This window comes from Oncorhynchus mykiss, chromosome 1 (assembly GCF_057628025.1).
Source record: "Oncorhynchus mykiss isolate SJ-2025 chromosome 1, ASM5762802v1, whole genome shotgun sequence".
Classification (NCBI taxonomy): Eukaryota; Metazoa; Chordata; class Actinopteri; order Salmoniformes; family Salmonidae; genus Oncorhynchus; species Oncorhynchus mykiss.
In genome coordinates, this window is record NC_143022.1 from 88,781,553 (window position 1) to 88,808,622 (window position 27,070).

The window sequence follows — 27,070 nt, forward strand, 5'->3', positions numbered from 1 at the left end:
GCCGTTTATTCATCGAAGTGATATGTCCTCTATAGAGACATTCAACTAAACAGTGCTAAAGTTCACAGAACAGACAAGAACTCGTTGACATCTTCCAGTCGTGTGCTCTCTGTTTCACTCCCAAGTATATTAAATAACTTGAAGGCAACAGGCTAAAACAAATTCTGAAATTATCCTGTTTATTTGTTTCCATGAAATATCTGTCTGAATGTGGAGTCCTGGTAGTAAACAAATTAGGACTATGTCGACATTATAAATAAATGATGGGGCCAGGGGTGGGTGTGTGTGTGTGTGTGTGTGTGTGTGTGTGTGTGTGTGTGTGTGTGTGTGTGTGTGTGTGTGTGTGTGTGTGTGTGTGTGTGTGTGATAATGAAGTGTTTCTGATGGACCTGATTATCTGACAGTGCACACCCTTGTTTCACATCGTGATTGTAATAGATTTATGTGTTCATCGTTGATGTGTGTGTGTGTGTGTGTGTGTGTGTGTGTGTGTGTGTGTGTGTGTGTGTGTGTGTGTGTGTGTGTTAATCGTCCAGGTTGATAGAGAAGACACTATCACACAGCTGCATTACCAAATCATATCATTAACCAGGAAGAAGCAGGCAGCAGTGTTATGATGAAACTCTCTCTTGGCAGTCACCATCGTTTGAAATACATTCAGTATAGAAAGTGACATCCAAACGTTGCTGAATAAACAGGCATCGTAACAATGCTCCATTTCCACCTGTTTCATAAAAATCTCAACAACTTTATATGGACAATAAACTTTATTACTTGAAACAAACATGTTGATAATATGCCAATTCAAACAACAACGATCATCAAGCTGTTGAATAAACAGGGCAACACTTGCCATTGCATGCAGGTATGATGCATTACAATGTTGAAAATGTCCTAGAGAGAAATAGCATACTGTGAGCCACATGATAAGACATAAAGCAGTATAGTTAGCGTTAGTTTTCCACTCTGCATAATAAACATTGATTCTATTCCGTCTTTGAGACAGTCCAGTAATTCCAGAATAGTCCAGTAATGTCAGACTGATCCGTTTAAAAGGCAGGTTTCCTGGACACAGATTAAGCCGAATCCTGGACTAAAGAACAATGGAGAATCTTCACGAGGACTAGGCTGTGTCTGTGTCTGTGAAACCAACCCTATGAGAACTAGGCTGTGTCTGTGTCTGGGAAGCCAACCCTATGAGAACTAGGTTGTGTCTGTGTCTGGGAAACCAACCCTATGAGAACTAGGTTGTGTCTGTGTCTGGGAAGCCAACCCTATGAGGACTAGGTTGTGTCTGTGTCTGTGAAACCAACCCTATGAGGACTAGGTTGTGTCTGTGTCTGGGAAACCAACCCTATGAGGACTAGGCTGTGTCTGGGAAACCAACCCTATGAGGACTAGGCTGTGTCTGGGAAACAAACCCTATGAGAACTAGGTTGTGTCTGTGTCTGGGAAACCAACCCTATGAGGACTAGGTTGTGTCTGGGAAACCAACCCTATGAGGACTAGGCTGTGTCTGTGTCTGGGAAACCAACCCTATGAGGACTAGGTTGTGTCTGGGAAACCAACCCTATGAGGACTAGGTTGTGTCTGTGTCTGGGAAACCAACCATATGAGGACTAGGCTGTGTCTGGGAAACCAACCGTATGAGGACTAGACTGTGTCTGGGAAACGAACCCTATGAGGACTAGTCCGTGTCTGGGAAACCAACCCTATGAGTTTAGAGCTCAGTAATCCTACTCTGTCACACCCTGCTCAGTTAACAGCGGAACCAATCCAGTCTGTGTGACCAATGAGCTGTTGTGTTGAGGTCATCCCACAGATGAACCAACCCAGTTTGTGTGACCAATGAGCTGTTGTGTTGAGGTCAGCCCACAGAGGAACCAACCCAGTCTGTGTGACCAATGAGCTGTTGTGTTGAGGTCAGCCCACAGAGGAACCAACCCAGTCTGTGTGACCAATGAGCTGTTGTGTTGAGGTCATCCCACAGAGGAACCAACCCAGTCTGTGTGAACAATGAGCTGTTGTGTTGAGGTCATCCCACAGAGGAACCAACCCAGTGTGTGTGACCAACTAGATGTCCTGAAGGTCAGGAACTAAGTTACCCCGAGGTATCCCCTCTACAGTATATCATGCTTCATAATGAATGCACTAAGAAGCCTATATAAGCTGTGACATTCTCCTCTAGAGTACGTCACCTAGCATCCTATGCCAGTTCTGCTACACAGTGAGGCACTCTGTAAACATCCAGATGTTTACAAACTAGCTACAGTATGATAACTTTATGAAGACCCTATGAGTGCTCTATAAAGCCTTTTAAAGTTGTTTATTCAACAACTTGTTCATTCGACCCATTGGATATTATCCACAGAACTGGTTATCTCAGTGTAATCTCAACAGCCTTAACAGTGACTGTTTAGTATAGTGTCCCTGTATGTTGTATTGAGCAGGCAGCCCAGTCCCTGTATGTTGTATTGAGCAGGCAGCCCAGTCCCTGTATGTTGTATTGAGCAGGCAGCCCAGTCCCTGTATGTTGTATTGAGCAGGCAGCACAGTCCCTGTATGCTGTATTGAGCAGGCCAGTCAGTGTATTGTACACTGTGCCAGAGGGACAGATTTCTCCCTCAGTCCATTGGCCTAATCAGAGAGGATATGGTGATGAAAAGAGGCGCTTTCATTATGCCATTTTAAACTGTCCATCTGCTCAGCCCAATACTTAGCGGAGCCACACCGCCATTACGAAGGAACCAATTATGCAAAAGCCACAAAATACAGACCATTTCCCTGAAAGCATAGCTTTGTTTTCCTGTAATTTCATAGTCTACTGAAGTCTTTTCACGATATTTATTCTAAACACATCTAGCCTTTGGCCCATAAAGCCACACCACCATTATGAAAGAACAAATTATGCAAATGCTACACAATTCTATTCTGGTCCCAGATCTGTTTGTGCTGTAGCTCACTCCTCTGAGACCAGCCCAACATAATGCAGCATTCCTGAGTATTTCCCTGAACCCTTGCATCAATGCATCTCTAAAGGACGTCACGCTGCTCGCTGAGAGAGTACCACTTCCTCCTGATTCGGCTCACACTGATGCTCGAACCCAGAACCTCTGCCATGCTGGCACATGTGACCGCCCTCCTGAACCAACTTACCAGTCGGTGCCAAAGGAAAAAGCTAGTTATTTGCTGACGCAGGTGGGGACAGTTCAGGCTGAGGAGGGAGTTTCCCACACCGCCATGTGATACTCATGCTGCCTGCAGCCTATAGTTGAATTTCCCTGAAACCTTGCATGAACGCATGCTGTTTTACTGTAGGTGCAGAGACTAGGTAAGAGCTTATGATATATACATTCCAGACACGTCCTTCACATGAGACCAAGCTATTAGAGTTCAGGTCAATCCACATTCGACATTATCACCAGATAATCATAGAACACACTGTGCATGTACCGTCATGGCTGCATGTAGTAAAATATGAATAGCTATTGTGTTAGTCTTGAGATTACAGGGGGAAAGGCCTTGGGCTACGAAAGACTGTAGATCCTTCAGAGATGTATTAGAAAACCTGTGCTACAAAATCCTTTAAAATAAAATATATATTACAACAGAAGACATATGCTACATATTAATAACCATGTATCCACTGCAGTGGGACTCTGCATGCTGGGAATGTGAATATCAGTATATCCACTACAGTGGGACTCTGCACGTTTGGATGAACTGGTGTTTATACATGACAGAGAGTGAAACCAGAGACATTTACCATTATGTAATGTGTGTGTGTGTGTGTGTGTGTGTGTGTGTGTGTGTGTGTGTGTGTGTGTGTGTGTGTGTGTGTGTGTGTGTGTGTGTGTGTGTGTGTGTGTGTGTGTGTGTGTGTATGCTTCCGTGTGTGTGTGTACTTACCGTTGCTCCATCGATCCCCTTAGACCCGTTTGATCCTGCCTCCCCCTGAAATGACAAGGTTGAAACTTGAAATGCTAAAATAACAAACATTGAAGGTCTACTCGTTCACGAGGAGAAATATCTTGGTAGTTTCACTGAGGTCTGTGCCGCAGGGTTCAGTGCAGCTCTGAATGGGCCTTCGTTCACACGTCTACAATGTTTAGCGCCTTGAGTCAACTTCACAACGGAATTACACATCACTTCAGGTTATAAAGAATAAGAGCTGGATTATTTCCCACACACCTTACTGTGTATACATGTACAGTACATATTCCATACTGTCCCATATCTAATGCATAAGGAATAGCCACAACTCTATGACTAATGCATATTTACATACACAGAAATATTTCTCTGGGTAAGTGCATGATATTCACTTTACAAGATGAAAAAGCGAATGATTTGTTAATCTCTGACCCTGTATTGAAGCAGTTCTGAGAGCGTACATGAGACATTGAATCAGAGGGCATACAATACTGTAAATACATGAGGAGAGGATATACAATAAGTCCTATCTCCCTCCTAAGGGACTATGGCTCTATGTGTAAATCCCTGTGTGTCCTGGGTGTAAATCCTGTTCCTGGAGAGCTACCATCCTGTAGGTTTTCACTCCAACCCTGTTCCTGGAGAGCTACCCTCCTGTAGGTTTTCACTCCAACCCTGTTCCTGGAGAGCTACGCTCCTGTAGGTTTTCACTCCAACCCTGTTCCTGGAGAGCTACGCTCCTGTAGGTTTTCACTCCAACCCTGTTCCTGGAGAGCTACCGTCCTGTAGGTTTTCACTCCAACCCTGTTCCTGGAGAGCTACCCTCCTGTAGGTTTTCACTCCAACCCTGTTCCTGGAGAGCTACCATCCTGTAGGTTTTCACTCCAACCCTGTTCCTGGAGATCTACCGTCCTGTAGGTTGTCACTCCAACCCTGTTTCTGGAGAGCTACCCTCCTGTAGGTTGTCACTCCAACCCTGTTTCTGGAGAGCTACCCTCCTGTAGGTTTTCAGTCCAACCCTGTTCCTGGAGAGTTACCCTCTTGTAGGTTTTCACTCCAACCCTGTTCCTGTAGAGCTACCCTCCTGTAGGTTCACTCCAACCCTGTTCCTGGAGAGCTACCATCCTGTAGGTTTTCACTCCAACCCTGTTCCTGGAGAGCTACCATTCTTGAGGTTTTTGCTCCAACCTTGTTCCTGTAGAGCTACCATCCTGTAGGTTCACTCCAACCCTGTTCCTGTAGAGCTACCCTCCTGTAGGTTCACTCCAACCCTGTTCCTGGAGAGCTACCCTCCTGTAGGTTCACTCCAACCCTGTTCCTGGAGAGCTACCCTCCGTAAGTTCACTCCAACCCTGTTCCTGGAGAGCTACCCTCCTGTAGGTTCACTCCAACCCTGTTCCTGTAGAGCTACCATCCTGTAGGTTCACTCCAACCCTGTTCCTGTAGAGCTACCCTCCTGTAGGTTCACTCCAACCCTGTTCCTGGAGAGCTACCCTCCGTAAGTTCACTCCAACCCTGTTGCTGGAGAGCTACCCTTCTTGAGGTTTTTGCTACAACCCTTATCTAGTGGACCAGATTCTAATAATTAGCTGGTTGATATGCTGAATCCAGTTAGTTACAACTGGGGTTGGAGAGAAAACCTACAGAAGAGGGTTGGAGAGCCCTGCACTACAGAAACACAATGGGGAGAGAAGGAGCGAGTCACCACCACTATCACCACCACCACCATCACCCCCATCATAATCACCACCACCACCCCCACCATAACCACCACCGTAATCACCACCACCATCACCCCCATCATAATCACCACCACCACCCCCACCATAATCACCACCGTAACCACCACCACCACCATAACCACCACCGTAACCGCCGTAATCACCACCACCATCACCACTAACACCACCACCATAACCACCACCATCCCCACCATCACCACCACCATCACCCGCACCATAACCACTAACACCACCACCATCACCCCCACCATCCCCACCATCACCACCACCATCACCCGCACCATCACCACTAACACCACCACCATAACCACCACCATCCCCACCATCACCACCACCATCACCCGCACCATAACCACTAACACCACCACCATCACCCCCACCATAACCATCACCCCCACAATAACCACAATCAGAACCACCAACCTTCACCGGTAACACCACCACCAACTCATAATAGCTGATGAAGGGGACATTGTTATTATAATAATAGCTGATGAAGGCGATAGTGTTATTATGGTAGCTGATGAAGGGGATAGTATTATCATGATAGCTGATGAAGGGGATAGAATTATCATGATAGCTGATGAAGGAGATGGTATTATCATGATACCTGATGAAGGGGATAGTATTATCATGATAGCTGATGAAGGAGATAATATTAACATGATAGCTGATGAAGGAGATGGTATTATCATGATACCTGATGAAGGGGATAGTATTATCATGATAGCTGATGAAGGAGATAGTATTATCATGATAGCTGATGAAGGAGATAATATTATCATGATACCTGATGAAGGGGATAGTATTATCATGATAGCTGATGAAGGAGATAGTATTATCATGATAGCTGATGAAGGAGATAGTATTATCATGATAGCTGATGAAGGAGATAGTATTATCATGATAGCTGATGAAGGAGATAGTATTATCATGATAGCTGATGAAGGGGATAATATTAACATGATAGCTGATGAAGGAGATTGTATTATCATGATAGCTGATGAAGGAGATAGTATTATCATGATAGCTGATGAAGGGGATAATATTAACATGATAGCTGATGAAGGAGATAGTATTATCATGATAGCTGATGAAGGAGATAGTATTATCATGATAGCTGATGAAGGAGATAGTATTATGATAGCTGATGAAGGAGATAGTATTATCATGATAGCTGATGAAGGAGATAGTATTATCATGATAGCTGATGAAGGAGATAGTATGAACATGATAGCTGATGAAGGGGATAGTATTATCATGATACCTGATGAAGGGGATAGTATTATCATGATAGCTGATGAAGGAGATAGTATTATCATGATAGCTGATGAAGGGGATAATATTAACATGATAGCTGATGAAGGAGATAGTATTATCATGATAGCTGATGAAGGGGATATTATTATCATAATAGCTGAAGAAGGGGATAGTATTATGCTACTTTAGTTGAACCTTAGTCCAACAGCACTCCAGGACATAGAAAACTCTCTCACAGATTATATGTAGTGGGAGAATAAGAGTTTAGTGGTTTAAAACAGAAACCTTATATCTTACAGATCATGGACAGTCCAAACAAGCCAACCGTCTGACTCACCTTCTGTCCAGGAATACCATCCAGACCTGGTGAGCCAGAAACACCCTGGTCACCCTGAGGTAGAAATAGAACACACACGCACAATTAGGATTAGGCATGCACACGCACACACACGAAAGCGCGCACACACACACACACACACAGTAAAAGGGAAGGCCTTAAGACATCTCTAAAACAGCAAAACAGTACTCTGCGGTAGCTAATACTGTTCGGGTGGAAACCACACGAACCACACAGGCAGAATAGGCCAAGTCACACCACCATCAATCTCAATATGAATGTTATGACACTTGATATAGACTTTGCATGTCATGTGCAGTGTTGAGTAACGCAGACCAGCTTTAGCCAATTCTCGAACCTTATCAAGTATAGGAAAATGTTTGGGTGGGCCGCGCCTTTTAAGTGTTATGTCATTAGATTGGATCGAGTTTCATAGACAAATATGTCCCTGTGTGTGTGTGTGTGTGTGTGTGTGTGTGTGTGTGTACGTGCGTGTGCGTGCGTGTGCGTGCGTGTGTGTATTCTTCAACTTCAACTTCTAAGGGCTCTAGAGGAGGGTTTAGAGGGTGATGATGCTTTAGAGTGGTCCTGGTGAACTGAAGGTGCTAGACCATGTACAGACCCAGCTGACAGGGCACTCTCTGACTCTCTGTTATGTTTAAAGAGTTTATCATGTTCAAACACATATGTAAGTTGTGAAATATCTCATATACAGTATTGTATAAATATAAAATATTTCCATGGTAACATACTGTACCTTCTGGCTTGAGTTTCCAGGGAACCCATCTTTCCTGGTCTCTCCCTGTAAAGGGCAACATGATACAGTCAGTAGCTGCTGATCCCTTATTGGTCATTTAGTTAGTGACTGCTTGTCTTATTGGATGTACAGTCAGTGGCTGGTCTCTAATTGGCTGTACAGTCAGTGGCTGGTCTCTAATTGGCTGTACAGTCAGTGGCTGGTCTCTAATTGGCTGTACAGTCAGTGGCTGTTCTTTTAGTAGCAGCTTGTCTCTCCCACGTCTATGGCAAGTAAGTATGGTTAAAATTGAACTGTTTCTCAAAGTTCCCTGAACACGTCACAGACATGGCTATAATATTTTCCTGAATGTTGCAGCCAAGGAATGGTGGTATGATTGGGACAACATGAATAGGCCTTGATTAAGCTTAGTTTGTTGCAATAGTTCCTTAATTGGACTAATTGTCATAATGATACAGCATTCCACCCTGTATCCCACTGCTGAAGCAGGGTCAGTCCCTGGATGGGAGACCAGATGCTGCTGGAAGTGGTGTCGGAGGGCCAGTAGGAGGCACTCTGGTCTAAAAAATCAAATAAAATGTCCCAGGGCAGTGATTAGGGACATTGCCCTGTGTAGGTTTCTGTCTTCCTGATGGGACGTTAAATGGGTGTCCTGACTCTCTGTGGTCACTAAACATCCCATGGAACGTAACAGTAGGGGTGTTAACTCTGGTGTCCTGGCTAAATTCCCAATCTGGCCACCTAATCATCCCCAGCTTCCAATTGGCTCATTCATCCTCCCTCCTCTCCCTTGTAACTATTCCCCAGGTCTTTGCTGTAAATGAGAATGTGTTAAAATGATGTAAAATAATTAAAAGTTTATTTGGTTGACATAGAACTACAATGGTTAAATGCCACTTTTTTAATCTTCTAATGAGACCATGTTGAAGCAGCTAGCAGAACAAGGCTCCAACACAGTGAAACAGGGTTACTGTGGATCTGGGACTTGTAGCTTGCCAATTATCGGGTAATACAATCCACCTCTCTCTGCAGCTGTTGGAGCGCTGTGTTAAATGCAACAGGCTCGGGACAGCTGTAAGGGAAGCAGGATGGGACACTAGCTTAGCCCAGTGAACTGCTGGACCTCCTAAATCCTCTGGCTAATGTGTGAATAAGACACTGACGGCCACTGACTGCAGCCTACATTAGTATAAGGACATGCCCTGGGCCATAATGGTTATAATAACTTTTGGAGAAAATATCCAAATAATGTATGTTTTTGACATTTCTAGAATGTGTCCAAGCTAAAATCTTTAATTGCTACATTCATTTTTGAACTTATAAATTCATGATGTTGTATATATCCATAGATTCTAGAAGAACAGAACTCATAAATTAATCATACTGTATACACCCATAGATTTTTGAAGAATTGAACTTATAAATGCCTCATGAGCTTAGTTCAGCTGTCAGACCCCAAAATATAAGCATGTTAAATGTGTAAACAAAGTAAATGTAAATAAACACTCTATAGTGTCAAAACATATTTAAAACTATCATTTTGATATCATGGATGATCAGTCCTTGCATCCATAGTTCTGTCTACAAATTTGAAAGGTTACTTTTCTGGGGTGGTGCTTAGAGGGGCTAGTAACCAAAAGGTTGCTGGATCGAATACCTGAGCTGACAACGTAAAAATCTGTTGTTCTGCCCCTGAACAAGGCAGTTAACCCACTGTTCCCAGGTAGGCAGCCATTGTAAGTAAGAATGTGTTCTTAACCCACTGTTCCCAGGTAGGCAGCCATTGTAAGTAAGAATGTGTTCTTAACCCACTGTTCCCAGGTAGGCAGCCATTGTAAGTAAGAATGTGTTCTTAACCCACTGTTCCCAGGTAGGCAGCCATTGTAAGTAAGAATGTGTTCTTAACCCACTGTTCCCCAGGTAGGCAGCCATTGTAAGTAAGAATGTGTTCTTAACCCACTGTTCCCAGGTAGGCAGCCATTGTAAGTAGGAATGTGTTCTTAACTTACTTGTAAAGTAATATAATGGTTAAATACATGTTTTAAATGTTTTATTATCCAGGCCCATCCCTCAGTTGCTTACCAAAATAGAAACGGGGTGGAGCGTTTGTTATTGTTTCTATTGAGGACTGTAGCTTTAAAGTAACTGTTCAGTGAAAATCTCATTTTAAAAGGTAGACTAACGCTGCCAGGAGCAGCACGGCAGATATTGAGATGAGTGATATCCAAGACTTCACTCTCACACGGTCACACACAGTATCTGCACATGTTCACGGGTTCACTCTTCGCAGCCTGGTAACCAGGGCGCCAAAACAGAGAAGAAGTTGAGCCATGCGCTTTCTTGGTGGTTGCAGAAACTGACCCACTATGCTGTTTACTTTCTGTATGTATGTTGTATATCTGAGTCTACCTCTAAAATATCATTATGTTGTTGACTTTCTGTATGTATGTTGTATTGCTGAGTCTACCTCTAAAAGATCATTATGTTGTTGACTTCCTGTATGTATGTTGTATATCTGAGTCTACCTCTAAAAGATCATTATGTTGTTGACTTCCTGTATGTATGTTGTATTGCTGAGTCTACCTCTAAAAGATCATTATGTTGTTGACTTCCTGTATGTATGTTGTATATCTGAGTCTACCTCTAAAAGATCATTATGTTGTTGACTTCCTGTATGTATGTTGTATTGCTGAGTCTACCTCTAAAAGATCATTATGTTGTTGACTTCCTGTATGTATGTTGTATATCTGAGTCTACCTCTAAAAGATCATTATGTTGTTGACTCGTATTAGTGGACAAAGCAGAAAAGTGAAGAAAAAATAGTTCAAAAATCCCTCAAACTATGATCTCAAACAGACCATTTAGAAAATGCTTGCCATCTCCTCAGAGAAGATCACGTCATGTTTTTGGCAGAGACGTCAAATAGTCTGAGCTGGCCAATCAGCTGTTTACTTGTCTTTTTATTTTATTTTATTGAATGGTGTATAGATCCACACCATGTTGTTGTTGGGGTACGCCCACACCATTGCAACACAGAAAATATGCTTTTTAACATACTAAATAAGGAAAAGTAGTTCACTCATTTTGTAATTAATTATAGGTAATAGTTAAATCTGGAAACACTGGACAGTTACTTTAAGGACATTTCCATGTGGCCTACTAGTGATGTTGGAGATACAGTAGCCTATGGAATCTATAGGATCATCAGTGATGTAGGAGATAGACAGTAGCCTATGGAATCTATAGGATCATCAGTGATGTAGGAGATAGACAGTAGCCTATGGAATCTATAGAATAATCAGTGACGCAGGAGATAGACACTAGCATATGGAATCTATAGGATCATCAGTGATGTAGGAGATAGACAGTAGCCTATGGAATCAAAAGAATAATCAGTGATGTAAGAGATAGACAGTAGCCTATGGAATCTATAGAATAATCAGTGATGTAGGAGATAGACAGTAGCATATGGAATCTATAGGATCATCAGTGATGTAGGAGATAGACAGTAGCCTATGGAATCTATAGGATCATCAGTGATGTAGGAGATAGACAGTAGCCTATGGAATCTATAGGATCAACGGTGATGTAGGAGATAGACAGTAGCATATGGAATCTATAGAATAATCAGTGATGTAGGAGATACACAGTAGCCTATGGAATCTATAGGATCATCAGTGATGTAGGAGATAGACAGTAGCCTATGGAATCTATAGGATAATCAGTGATGTAGGAGATAGACAGTAGCATATATATAATCTATAGAATAATCACTGAATCAGGAGATAGAACCCTATAGTCTACTGGTATAGGAATGTTCAACATCCATTTAGACAAAGCAGAGTCACCCTAGTAACACCATGTATTGTGTACTGCATGAACTGCAGGTGTGTATAACTGATGATGGGGATAGATAATAGCCTATAGCTATAATGTTCTGCCTGATCATTAATAGCACCCGCCTGGTGTCCCAGATCTCAATCAGTCCCTGATTAGGGTTAGCAGTGGAACTGGCTTCAAGGTATAGTTTGGAATATAAGGAGCCTATAGGGATGTTTGCATTCTCTTTAGAACAAGTGGACTCTTCCCCAGGGCTGATATGAGGCTTAGGTCCAACGCTCAGCAGAGCATTAAACTCCAATCTGCAGTAGAATCACAGGGTTAAAGGTTACCCTGGTGCCTGTAACTCTACATCCACTCCCTGTGTGAACTGAAACATTGTCCTGTGGCATTCTCCTTCTTTCTTCTCCTCTGACTGTCTGTCACACACACACACACACACACACACACACACCCCTCTAAGTGACAACATGAGCGTTCTCCTCTGTTAAATCCATTAGAGATAATTATGACACTCTTCAACAGGCTAATTAATATATGTTAGTGCTCCAACGTTCATAATTGGGCTTATTTCTAACTAGCTGAATGTTTGGTGTGTGATCATGTATTGACAGTGGTGACAATGGCTTTCACCATCTACAAAATTAGACATTGAAAGCAAAGCTAGATTCTGTGGTGAAGGTTGCTAACGAGCCCTTCACAAGTATCGCGTTACTCAGAACCCACGTTGTTCTCGGGGGAGGTCTGCCAGTTTTCACTAGCAGAAGGGACTTTTCATAACAGGTTAGGAGAATGAGGTTCAGGTTAGGAACAGGGTTTGGGATAGGGTTAGCTAAAATGCATTAAAAACAAAAAATAACGTGACTGGAACATATCTATCTACAACCAGGCCTGCCCTGAGAACACCCTCTGTTTCCACTAATGTGATTCTGCTAAAAAAACAACACTACCTCTGACCATGTTGACTGTCTGACAATGTGTTGGCAGTGGTGGCTAAACATTTAAGAATCTTTGAAGTCCGTTAGCATCTGAAAGAGAACGCTGGCTGTTGCTTTGACCTATTCAGTGTGTTCGGAAAGTATTCAGACCCCTTCACTTCTTCCCCTGCTGTGTCACGTTACAGCCTTATTCTAAAATGGATTCAATAGTTTTTTTCATCAATCTACACACACAATACCCCATAATGACAAAAAAAAAGCAGTTTTTTTTTTAGAAATGTTTGCAAATATAAAAAATTTAAAAAACTATCAATTACATAAGTATTCAGACCCTTTACTCAGTACTTCCCCAGACCTATGCCTCGACACGATCCTGTCTCAGAGCTCTACGGACAATTCCTTCGACCTCATGGCTTGGTTTTTGCTCTGACATGCGCTGTCAACTGTGGGACCTTATATAGACAGGTGTGTGTCTTTCCAAATCATGTCCGATCAATTGAATTTACCACAGGTGGACTCCAATCAAGTTGTAGAAACATCTCAAGGATGATTAATGGAAACAAGATGCACCTGAGCTCAATTTTGTGCCTTTCTAAATCATGTCCAATCTATTGAATTTACCACAGTCGGACTCCAATCAAGTTGTAAAACATCTAGAGGATGATCAATGGAAACAGGATGAATCTGAGCTCAATTTCCAGTCTCATAGCAAAGGGTCTGAATACTTATGTAAATAAGGTATTTCTGTTGTTTAGTTGTAGTAAATGTGCAAACATTTCTAAAAACCTGTTTTCGCTTTGTCATTATGGGGTATTGTGTGTAGATTGATGAGGATTTAACATTTTTTTTTATCCTTTTAAGGATTGAAAATGTGGAAAAAGTGAAGGGGTCTGAATGCTTCCCGAATGCACTCTATTTTCTATTGCGAAAGGCGAGCATAATATGAATGGAGAAATAGAGACATTTATGTTTGGTAGTAAAACCATAAGCCCTATTAATGTAGTGTGTTTTTAATGCTTTAAGGGATTTTGTGGGCACCCTCCTGAGTTTATGTGTTGTCATTACTCCTCGGGAAGAAAACCTTAGAATACCACTGGATATCAAACACATTTCATACCCTCTTTCATCAAGGATATCATTTTATTTTCCTTCATCCATCCATCCATCCATAATGTGATTTTTACTAGACCGTGGCACTAAGTTACAGAAGCTCTTCACTTCAATAAATGCATAAAATTCACTGATGCTCAATTCCCATTGGAAGTCCACTTCTAAGAATGACTTTTAACCGACAGCCGACTCATTCAGGTTTTACAGTATTACCTTGACTGAGCGTTAAAACAGGGGGATAAATGGGGCCATATGGAACTGAATTACTGTACAGCTCAAATGAAGTAGAGAAGCATAGCCACTTCTTGAAGACTCATGTACATGTACATACAATAGATGAATGTGTGCTAGCAATAGCAGAATGATGACATTTTATAGAAAGAGGGAACAGAAATCATCATTATAACCTTTTAATGCGCCCCTGATGTAGTTATTGGCAATTGAGCTTTTACAGAGATTTATACAGAAGCTCCAATACTACTTAGACTCTAGAGCATTTAAACAGAATCATAATGAGAACTGTGGGTTAATTGTTATGACCTTACAAGGAAAACGTTGGGGGGAATTGGGGATTACCTTGTGGTTGTGTTACTTCAAGAGAAGAGACAGTATAAATCCAGCACTGTGGTGAAAGTTGGATGGAGGATCCTAATCCCGTTCACAGTGATGAAACAGCTGTGGTTATCCAGGGTTCTTCAGAAGATTAAACACATCCATCCTGGTATTATAAGAAGGCAGCTTCCTTGAAAGGAAATCACTTTTTCCTAATGGCCTTGTATGATATTATAGGATTTACAGCCCTAGTAGTATATTATAGGATTTACAGCCCTAGTAGTATATTATAGGATTTACAGCCCTAGTACTGTTATACGATGTACAGTCCTAGTACTATGTTATAGGATGTACAGCCCTAGTACTATGTTATACAATGTACAGCCCTAGTACTATGTTATACGACGTACAGTCCTAGTACTATGTTATACGACGTACAGTCCTAGTACTATGTTATACGACGTACAGCCCTAGTACTATGTTATACGACGTACAGCCCTAGTACTATGTTATAGGATGTACAGCCCTAGTACTATGTTATACGATGTACAGCCCTAGTACTATGTTATACGATGTACAGCCCTAGTACTATGTTATACGATGTTATACGATGTACAGCCCTAGTACTATGTTATACGATGTACAGCCCTGGTACTATGTTATACGATGTACAGCCCTGGTACTATGTTATATGATGTACAGCCCTAGTACTATGTTATACGATGTACAGCCCTAGTACTGTTATACGATGTACAGCCCTAGTACTATGTTATACGATGTACAGCCCTAGTACTATGTTATACGATGTACAGCCCTAGTACTGTTATATGATGTACAGCCCTAGTACTATGTTACACGATGTACAGCCCTAGTACTATGTTACACGATGTACAGCCCTAGTACTATGTTATACGATGTACAGCCCTAGTACTATGTTATACGACGTACAGCCCTAGTACTATGCTACACGATGTACAGCCCTAGTACTATGCTACACGATGTACAGCCCTAGTACTATGTTATACGACATACAGCCCTAGTACTATGCTACACGATGTACAGCCCTAGTAGTATGCTACACGATGTACAGCCCTAGTAGTATGCTACACGATGTACAGCCCTGGTACTATGCTACACGATGTACAGCCCTGGTACTATGCTACACGATGTACAGCCCTAGTACTATGCTACACGATGTACAGCCCTAGTACTATGCTACACGATGTACAGCCCTGGTACTATGCTACACGATGTACAGCCCTGGTACTATGCTACACGATGTACAGCCCTAGTACTATGTTATACGATGTACAGCCCTAGTACTATGCTACACGATGTACAGCCCTGGTACTATGCTACACGATGTACAGCCCTAGTACTATGCTACACGATGTACAGCCCTAGTACTATGTTATACGACGTACAGCCCTAGTACTATACTACACGATGTACAGCCCTAGTACTATGCTACATGATGTACAGCCCTGGTACTATGCTACACGATGTACAGCCCTAGTACTATGTTATACGATGTACAGCCCTAGTACTATGTTACACGATGTACAGCCCTAGTACTATGTTATACGATGTACAGCCCTAGTACTATGTTATACGATGTACAGCCCTAGTACTATGTTATACGATGTTATACGATGTACAGCCCTAGTACTATGTTATACGATGTACAGCCCTGGTACTATGTTATACGATGTACAGCCCTGGTACTATGTTATATGATGTACAGCCCTAGTACTATGTTATACGATGTACAGCCCTAGTACTGTTATACGATGTACAGCCCTAGTACTATGTTATACGATGTACAGCCCTAGTACTATGTTATACGATGTACAGCCCTAGTACTGTTATATGATGTACAGCCCTAGTACTATGTTACACGATGTACAGCCCTAGTACTATGTTACACGATGTACAGCCCTAGTACTATGTTATACGATGTACAGCCCTAGTACTATGTTATACGACGTACAGCCCTAGTACTATGCTACACGATGTACAGCCCTAGTACTATGCTACACGATGTACAGCCCTAGTACTATGTTATACGACATACAGCCCTAGTACTATGCTACACGATGTACAGCCCTAGTAGTATGCTACACGATGTACAGCCCTAGTAGTATGCTACACGATGTACAGCCCTGGTACTATGCTACACGATGTACAGCCCTGGTACTATGCTACACGATGTACAGCCCTAGTACTATGCTACACGATGTACAGCCCTAGTACTATGCTACACGATGTACAGCCCTGGTACTATGCTACACGATGTACAGCCCTGGTACTATGCTACACGATGTACAGCCCTAGTACTATGTTATACGATGTACAGCCCTAGTACTATGCTACACGATGTACAGCCCTGGTACTATGCTACACGATGTACAGCCCTAGTACTATGCTACACGATGTACAGCCCTAGTACTATGTTATACGACGTACAGCCCTAGTACTATACTACACGATGTACAGCCCTAGTACTATGCTACACGATGTACAGCCCTGGTACTATGCTACACGATGTACAGCCCTAGTACTATGTTATACGATGTACAGCCCTAGTACTATGTTACACGATGTACAGCCCTAGTACTATGTTATACGATGTACAGTCCTAGTACTAGTACTATGTTATACGATGTACAGTCCTAGTACTATGCTACACGATGTACAGCCCTAGTACTATGCTACACGATGTACAGCCCTAGTACTATGTTATACGACATACAGCCCTAGTACTATGCTACACGATGTACAGCCCTAGTACTATGCTACACGATGTACAGCCCTAGTATTAACACATTCACAGCTCCTAGGTGGAATAAAATCTAAACATTGACGTCGTGATGAAATCAATGCTTTTTATTATTCCTTTACAATACCCAGAACGTGTTCAGCACCACACTACAGTACTCCATTCCACTCTGCCTGCTTGCCTTCTCAACGAGCTGTCACTAATTTAATTTAGTCCCACAATGCACTTCTTCTGAAAAGTGATAATAATGCCAGGAATCCTATTTGGGGCAGTTGATTGGTTGTCACAGTGTCGCTGAACCCAGCCTGTCTGTCAAAACATATAACTTCAACAGAGGTACAGTAATTAAATGACCCTTTCAGAAGTGACATGACGTTGTATTGGATTCACAGTTTAATAGAACAAGTAAATGGTGTGCTCACAGGAGTCTATTCACCTGAGTATGATACGCTTGGAGGTTTCCCTACAAGTTACTTTCAACCTGAAAAAAAACAACGAATTATGACTTTAAAGAGATTTATTTTGTGCTACTTTTAATGATTTAATGGTAGCTAAAGTGCCGAGACTAGTTGAATAAGGATGTATGGACTGAGGTGTTTTCTTTGGTCCTAGTAGACCACTATAACAAACCTAACGCCACTTCTACAGCAGGAACATACTAATTATAATGGAGAGTTTCACAAATAACCCAATTCCCCCTCCTCTCGGTCGGTCCTACAGGTAGAATGATTTAAAGCTTGTGTAGTAGCTGTTGTACTTTCTCTGAATTCCTGAGTGTTTTTAAGGGAAAAACAGAAGGACTGCATCCCAAATGGCACCCTAGTCTCTATATAGTGCATTTTTTTTGACCGGGCCTATAAGATATCATCCCATAGGGCTCTGTTCCAAAGTAGTGCACTATATTGGGAATAGGGTTCCATTTAGGACACAACCAAGTTCCTACTAGCTCTGCAAAATGTCTTTACCCAAACTACACCACTCTATGGTAATTGGGTCAATGACCACAAAGACCATCTGGTCCTAAAAGGCGAATCACCACCTGTTCAGAGAAATTACTTCCTATCATTCTTCATTCCCAAACACACTGGCCCTTCTTCTCTCTCTCTTTCTGTCAAACACACGGACTCTTCTCTCTCTGTCAAACACACTGGCCCTTCTCTCTCTCTCTTTCTGTCAAACACACCGGCTCTTCTCTCTCTCTCTTTATGTCAAACACACTGGCCCTTCTCTCTCTTTCTTTCTGTCAAACACACTAGCTCTTCTTCTCTCTCTCTTTCTGTCAAACACACTGGCCCCTCTCTCTCTCTCTGTCAAACACACTGACTCTTCTCTCTCTCTCTTTCTGTCAAACACACTAGCTCTTCTCTCTCTCTTTCTGTCAAACACACTGGCCCCTCTCTCTCTCTCTGTCAAACACACTGACTCTTCTCTCTCTCTCTTTCTGTCAAACACACTGGCTCTTCTTCTCGCTCTCTCTGTCAAACACACTGACTCTTCTCTCTCTCTCTGTCAAACACACTGACTCTTCTCTCTCTCTCTTTCTGTCAAACACACTGACTCTTCTCTCTCTCTCTCTTTCTATCAAACACACTGACTCTTCTCTCTCTCTTTCTGTCAAACACACTGACTTCTCTCTCTTTCTGTCAAACACACTGACTTCTTCTCTCTCTCTCTGTCAAACACACTGACTCTTCTCTCTCTCTTTCTGTCAAACACACTGACTCTTCTCTCTCTCTTTCTGTCAAACACACTGACTCTTCTTCTCTCTCTCTCTCTGCCAAACACACTGGCTCTTCTTCTCTCTCTCTTTCTGTCAAGCACACTGGCTCCTCTCTCTCTCTCTCTCTCTTTCTGTCAAACACACTGGCTCTTCTCTCTGTCAAACACACTGGCTCTTCTCTGTCTCTCTTTCTGTCAAACACACTGGCACTTCTCTCTCTCTCTCTTTCTGTCAAACACACTGGCTCTTCTCTCTCTCTGTCTCTCTCTCTGTGTCAAACACACTGGCTCTTCTCTCTCTTTCTGTCAAACACTGGCTCTTCTTCTCTCTCTCTTTCTGTCAAACACACTGGCCCCTCTCTCTCTCTCTCTCTTTCTGTAAAACACACTGGCTCTTCTTCTCTCTCTCTGCCAAACACACTGGCTCTTCTTCTCTCTCTCTTTCTGTCAAACACACTGGCTCCTCTCTCTCTCTCTCTCTCTCTTTCTGTCAAACACACTGGCTCTTCTCTCTGTCAAACACACTGGCTCTTCTCTGTCTCTCTTTCTGTCAAACACACTGGCTCTTCTCTCTGTCAAACACACTGGCTCTTCTCTGTCTCTCTTTCTGTCAAACACACTGGCACTTCTCTCTCTCTCTCTTTCTGTCAAACACACTGGCTCTTCTCTCTCTCTGTCTCTCTCTCTCTGTCAAACACACTGACTCTTCTCTCTCTCTCTGTCAAACACACTGACGCTTCTCTCTCTCTCTGTCAAACACACTGACTCTTCTCTCTCTCTTTCTGTCAAACACACTGGCTCTTCTCTCTCTCTCTTTCTGTCAAACACACTGGCTCTTCTCTCTGTCAAACACACTGGCTCTTCTCTCTCTCTCTTTCTGTCAAACACACTGGCTCTTCTCTCTCTCTGTCTCTCTCTCTCTGTCAAACACACTGGCTCTTCTCTCGCTCTCTCTTTCTGTCAAACACTGGCTCTTCTTCTCTCTCTCTTTCTGTCAAACACACTGGCACTTCTCTCTCTCTCTCTCTGTCAAACACACTGGCTCTTCTTCTCTCTCTCTTTCTGTCAAACACACTGGCCCCTCTCTCTCTCTCTCTTTCTGTCAAACACACTGGCTCTTCTTCTCTCTCTCTCTCTGCCAAACACACTGGCTCTTCTTCTCTCTCTCTTTCTGTCAAGCACACTGGCTCCTCTCTCTCTCTCTCTCTCTCTTTCTGTCAAACACACTGGCTCTTCTCTCTGTCAAACACACTGGCTCTTCTCTGTCTCTCTTTCTGTCAAACACACTGGCACTTCTCTCTCTCTCTCTTTCTGTCAAACACACTGGCTCTTCTCTCTCTCTCTGTCTCTCTCTCTCTGTCAAACACACTGGCTCTTCTCTCTCTCTCTCTCTCTCTTTCTGTCAAACACACTGGCTCTTCTCTCTGTCAAACACACTGGCTCTTCTCTGTCTCTCTTTCTGTCAAACACTGGCTCTTCTTCTCTCTCTCTTTCTGTCAAACACACTGGCACTTCTCTCTCTCTCTCTGTCAAACACACTGGCTCCTCTCTCTCTCTCTCTCTCTCTTTCTGTCAAACACACTGGCTCTTCTCTCTGTCAAACACACTGGCTCTTCTCTGTCTCTCTTTCTGTCAAACACTGGCTCTTCTTCTCTCTCTCTTTCTGTCAAACACACTGGCACTTCTCTCTCTCTCTCTGTCAAACACACTGGCTCTTCTTCTCTCTCTCTTTCTGTCAAACACACTGGCCCCTCTCTCTCTCTCTCTTTCTGTCAAACACACTGGCTCTTCTTCTCTCTCTCTCTCTGCCAAACACACTGGCTCTTCTTCTCTCTCTCTTTCTGTCAAACACACTGGCTCCTCTCTCTCTCTCTCTCTCTCTTTCTGTCAAACACACTGGCACTTCTGTCTCGCTCTCTCTCTCTCTCTGTCAAACACACTGACTCTTCTTCTCTCTTTCTTTCTGTCAAACACACTGGCACTTCTCTCTCTCTCTCTCTGTCAAACATACTGGCTCTTCTTCTCTCTCTCTTTCTGTCAAACACACTGGCTCTTCTTCTCTCCCTCTCTCTGTCAAACACACTGGCTCCTCTCTCTCTTTCTGTCAAACACACTGGCTCTTCTTCTCTCTCTCTTTCTGTCAAACACACTGGCTACTCTCTCTCTCTTTCTGTCAGTCCCTTCGGCCCTCAGCCCTCCATTTGTGCATTCACACGCTCATCTGCCATATACACAAATGTCCCTATGCTGAGGGAGTGAAAATTATGGAGGGTGTATTAGACCCTCCGATAGCCACTTCAAAGGCTTCAGAGCGATGTGGAATCCCATAACGCACCACATTATTTTTGAGTTTTCACAATTTCACACAAAACAATGGAGAGGCGTAATGGAGAGCCACCTGTACTTGTTTGTGTCTGATTTCAAGGCTTTAAACATGTAGCAAATGAAATGTTGAACTGATACTGACGGTTATATATTGTAAAAGGACTGAATTTCATGCTCGTTCTATTACTATTACGTTGATTCGGTCTGGGACTTATTTCCATTGTTAAATCATGGAGGATAACACACAATACAGTCTGGGACTTATTTCCATTGTTAAATCATGGAGGATAAAACGCAATACAGTCTGGGACTTATTTCCATTGTTAAATCACGGAGGATAAAACGCAATACAGTCTGGGACTTATTTCCATTGTTAAATCATGGAGGATAACACTCAATACAGTCTGGGACATATTTCCATTGTTAAATCATGGAGGATAACACTCAATACAGTCTGGGACTTATTTCCATTGTTAAATCATGGAGGATAACACTCAATACAGTCTGGGACTTATTTCCATTGTTAAATCATGGAGGATAACACTCAATACAGTCTGGGACATATTTCCATTGTTAAATCACGGAGGATAAAACGCAATACAGTCTGGGACATATTTCCATTGTTAAATCATGGAGGATAACACTCAATACAGTCTGGGACTTATTTCCATTGTTAAATCATGGAGGATAACACACAATCCAGGACATATTTCCTTATTTCTGTCTCCGTCTGTGTCTGTCTTTTCGCTGTCTGTCTTTTCTATGTCTGTCTCCGTCTCTGTCTGTCTCCATCTCTGTCTGTCTCCGTCTCTGTCTGTCTCCGTCTCTGTCCGTCTCCGTCTCTGTCCGTCTCTGTCTCTGTCCGTCTCCGTCTCTGTCCGTCTCCGTCTGTCTCCGTCTCCGTCTGTCTCCGTCTCCGTCTGTCTCCGTCTCTGTCTGTCTCCGTCTCTGTCTGTCTCCGTCTCTGTCTGTCTCCGTCTCTGTCTGTCTCCGTCTCTGTCTCCATCTCCGTCTCTGTCTGTCTTTTCTCTGTCTCCATCTCTGTCTCTGTCTGTCAATACAGTCTGGGACTTATTTCCATTGTTAAATCATGGAGGATAACACACAATCCAGGACATATTTCCTTATTTCTGTCTCCGTCTGTGTTTTCGCTGTCTGTCTTTTCTATGTCTGTCTCCGTCTCTGTCTGTCTCCATCTCTGTCTGTCTCCATCTCTGTCTGTCTCCATCTCAGTCTGTCTCCATCTCTGTCTCTGTCCGTCTCAGTCTCTGTCCGTCTCAGTCTCTGTCCGTCTCCGTCTGTCTCCGTCTCTGTCTCTGTCTGTCTCCGTCTCTGTCTGTCTCCGTCTCTGTCTGTCTCCGTCTCTGTCTGTCTCCGTCTCTGTCTGTCTCCGTCTCTGTCTGTCTCCGTCTCTGTCTGTCTCCGTCTCTGTCTGTCTCCGTCTCTGTCTGTCTCCGTCTCTGTCTCTGTCTCCATCTCCGTCTCTGTCTGTCTTTTCTCTGTCTCCATCTCTGTCTCTGTCTGTCTCCAGCTCCGTCTCCGTCTGTCTCCAGCTCCGTCTCCGTCTGTCTCCATCTCTGTCTCTGTCGGTCTCCGTCTGTCTCCATCTCTGTCTCTGTCTGCCTCCATCTCTGTCTGTCTCCATCTCCGTCTCTGTCTGTCTCCATCTCTGTCTGTCTCCGTCTCTGTCTGCCTCCATCTCTGTCTCTGTCTGTCTCCGTCTCTGTCTGCCTCCGTCTCTGTCTGCCTCCGTCTCTGTCTTCCTCCATCTCTGTCTGCCTCCATCTCTGTCTGCCTCCATCTCTGTCTGCCTCCATCTTTGTCTGCCTCCATCTCTGTCTGTTTCCATCTCTGTCTCTGTCTGTCTCCGTCTCTGTCTCTGTCTGTCTCCATCTCTGTCTCTGTCTGTTTCCATCTCTGTCTCTGTCTGTCTCCGTCTCTGTCTCTGTCTGTCTCCATCTCTGTCTGTCTCCATCTCCGTCTCTGTCTGTCTTTTCTCTGTCTCCATCCCTGTCTCTGTCTGTCTTTTCTCTGTCTGTCTCCATCTCCGTCTCTGTCTGTCTCCATCTCTGTCTGTCTCCGTCTCTGTCTGTCTCCATCTCTGTCTCTGTCTGTCTCTGTCTCTGTCTGTCTTTTCTCTGTCTCTCTCTGTCTCCATCTCTGTCTCTGTCTGTCTTTTCTCTGTCTGTCTCCATCTCTGTCTGTCTCCATCTCTGTCTCTGTCTGTCTCCATCTCTGTCTCTCTCCGTCTCTGTCTCTGTCTGTCTCTGTCTGTCTGTCTTTTCTCTGTCTCCATCTCTGTCTCTGTCTGTCTGTCTCCATCTCTGTCTGTCTTTTCTCTGTCTCCATCTCTGTCTCTGTCTGTCTTTTATCTGTCTCCATCTCTGTCTGTCTTTTCTCTGTCTGTCTCCATCTCCGTCTCTGTCTGTCTTTTCTCTGTCTCCATCTCCGTCTGTCTCCGTCTCTGTCTCTGTCTGTCTCCATCTCTGTCTGTCTTTTCTCTGTCTCTCTCTGTCTCCATCTCTGTCTCCATCTCTGTCTCCATCTCTGTCTCTGTCTGTCTGTCTTTTCTCTGTCTGTCTCCATCTCTGTCTGTCTTTTCTCTGTCTGTCTCCATCTCTGTCTGTCTCCATCTCTGTCTGTCTTTTCTCTGTCTCCATCTCTGTCTCCATCTCTGTCTCCGTCTCTGTCTGTCTCCATCTCTGTCTCTCTCCGTCTCTGTCTCTGTCTGTCTCTGTCTGTCTTTTCTCTGTCTCCATCTCTGTCTCTGTCTGCCTCCATCTCTGTCTCTGTCTGTCTCCGTCTCTGTCTCTGTCTGCCTCCGTCTCTGTCTCTGTCTGCCTCCGTCTCTGTCTCTGTCTGCCTCCGTCTCTGTCTCTGTCTGCCTCCGTCTCTGTCTCTGTCTGCCTCCGTCTCTGTCTGTCTTTTCTCCATCTCCGTCTTTGTCTCTCTCCCTGAAATATGTGACTAAGGAAGCACAACAGCTTTATCTCTGTTAGAATTGTAACTGAATTCTACAGGTACAATACCTGTGTACACTTGCACAGTCATGATGGTATTTACTGAGCCAGACAGATATTCAACATCTCCTTTACCTTGTCTCCTTGATCGCCTTTCTGTCCTGGAAGTCCTGCCAAGCCTGGTAGACCTTGATCACCCTACAAAGAACAAGAACATTTAATTGATGTAATTTACCTGAACTAGCTTGCTAATGACTGTCCGTCCACACATTAAAAACTCCCCAAAGACATGAGAAATTCCCCAAGGTACCCCTCTGTCTGAAGTCTGCTTTCAGAACACTTCCATGGACATTAGTGGAACCACCTCTGGAGATGGCGGCCATGCCTCAAACAAAGCAACTACATATTTGTGCCAAATTACTGCTAATAAGCTTTTATTTCCTGCCTTTGGTTGGCATCCAAGAAAACCCATTGGCATAAATGTGCTTTAATTTGGTATTTATTTTCTTGTTTAATACGTTTGGTGTCAGCAGTGGGATATCTGAATGCATGGTTCCATTAGAACAGAACACTGAGACGGAGAACCCATTAGGATTATATTTGCTGTTTGGACAGATTGTTCCTGAGGATTGCTCAACTCCGATCTCCTATATCGAGGTTGAGTTGAGTATTGATAAGTGGTCACACGATTTGCTAGCAACAACATTGAGTTGCCACCAGTCGATACTTGAAATTCTGAAAACGCTTACCTGTACCTATTTTAGTCCTGTACAACAAGAAGTCCTTCCGAAGGGTGCTGAAATTCATACTTTTACTAAAAATGTTTATCGAATACAATGGCACCCTATTCCCTATTGGCCTTGGTCAAAAGTAGTGCACAAAACAGAGAATAGAGTGCTGTTTGGGATGCAGGATATTTCTATGGACTGTACCTTCTCTGCTGAGCATTGACATCTGTCACTGCTGGAATGCTGGACCCGCTGGACCCGAGCTGGCTGGACGGGCTGGGAGAGCATCCGGGGGAGCTGGCCTGCTCCATCTGTATTCAAGGGATTGGGAGTCACCCCTCCAGCACCAGGGCCCTCCCTGCTAGGCTCACACTGTAGGATCAATACAAAGATTTACAGTTGGGATTTTTACCATTTTGTTGCCTTACAATCTGGAACTAAAATAGATTTTTGGGGGTTTGTATCATTTGATTCACACGACATGCCTACCACTTTGAAGATGCAAAATATTTTTTCTTGTGAAACAAACACGAAATAAGACAATAAAACAGGGGTGATGAGAGGTGTTGGGTTTGTACCAGACATAGCGTTTTCCTTGATGGCCAAAAAGCTCAATTTTAGTCTTGTCTGACCAGAGTACCTTCTTCCATATGTTTGGGGAGTCTCCCACATGCCTTTTGGCGAACACCAAACGTGCTTCCTTATTCTTTTCTTTAAGCAATGGCTTTTTTTCTGGCCACTCTTCCGTAAAGCCCAGCTCTGTGGAATGTATGGCTTAAAGTGGTCCTATGGACAGATACTCCAATCTCCGCTGTGGAGCTTTGCAGCTCCTTCAGGGTTATCTTTGGTGTCTTTGTTGCATCTCTGATTAATACCCTCCTTGCCTGGTCTGTGAGTTTTGGTGGGCGGCCCTCTCTTGGCAGGTTTGTTGTAGTGCCATATTCTTTCAATTTTTTAATAACGGATTTTTGTATCCGAACCCTGATCTGTACTTCTCCACTCCCTGACCTGTTTGGAGCTCCTTGGTCTTCATGGTGCCGCTTGCTTGGTGGTGGCTCTTGCTTAGTGATGTTGCAGACTCTGGGGCCTTTCAGAACAGGTGTACATATACTGAGATCATGTGACAGATCATGTGGCACTTGCACACAGGTGGACTTAAGTTAATTTGCTAATTAGTTCTGAAGGTAACTGGTTGCACCAGATCTTATTTAGGGGCTGAATACATATACATGCACCACTTTTCAGTTTTTAAAAATGTTTTAAATAGTTTGAAACAAGTTTTTTTTTTTTTTTTAACTTCACCAATTTGGACTATTTTATATATGTCCACTGCATACAAACTGTTTAGACACATGACTCTGCTATTTAAGGGCCAGTTTCCTGGAACCACCTTAAGCCTAATCATTTCATGTTGCTATTCAATTCTGTTTTCTAGTTGACTTGAACTTGAGTCCAGGGCTAGACAGAATTTTGGTCTAGAAAGCAATGTAAAATCTCAATTGAAGGTGCTATTTAGTTTAGGAGTAGGCTTAATTTGGGTATAGGAAACCAGACAATTATAATACAACACATGTTGAAATGCAGTTCTCAAATAATATGTAATAACAGTCCAGTACCACTACCGCATTTATAATCAGTTAACAATCAGTTAATGTCCAATGATTCATTGACCCAATGAGATACCTTAATTACTGTGGAACTAGATGACTGTCCCAGGGGAATGAGGAAAGGACAATACTTAAGGTTTTTGAATGCCAATACATTATTTCCTACCATATTGACTGAGCCCCAGTACTGAAACTCAATGCACACTGAGATAACATCCTGGTTATGGATATATATTATAACTGTCATAGGCCAAAGGTGAGAGGTCACTGAAACACACTATTTCCAACCATATAGATCACATGTGACCTAGCACATTGAATCAACATAACCCAACACTCACTGAGATGACAACATGGGTATGAATACATATAGGCCTAACTGTCAAAATGTCAAAGGTCACTTCTCCTTTTAAACACAGTTAGCAGTCCAAATTGCACGCTTTTTCCTATGGGCTCTGGTCAAACGTAGTGCACTATACTGGG

General features: G+C 43.2%; 1 protein-coding gene across 4 annotated transcripts in view; it reads right to left on the reverse strand.

The window, feature by feature from the left end:
* The window catches only part of LOC110519057 (uncharacterized), a 273,392-nt gene that overhangs the window by 224,587 nt on the left and 21,735 nt on the right, over positions 1 to 27,070 (reverse strand). For all 4 annotated transcript variants that reach the window (XM_090243315.1, XM_090243313.1, XM_090243317.1 and 1 more), the window contains exons 8-12: positions 25,185 to 25,352; positions 24,388 to 24,450; positions 8,030 to 8,074; positions 7,273 to 7,326; positions 3,910 to 3,954 (exon numbers count right to left, since the gene is read on the reverse strand). In XM_090243315.1, coding sequence (XP_090099441.1) covers positions 3,910 to 3,954; positions 7,273 to 7,326; positions 8,030 to 8,074; positions 24,388 to 24,450; positions 25,185 to 25,352 — 375 coding nt within the window. The remainder of the gene's footprint in view (positions 1 to 3,909; positions 3,955 to 7,272; positions 7,327 to 8,029; positions 8,075 to 24,387; positions 24,451 to 25,184; positions 25,353 to 27,070) is intronic.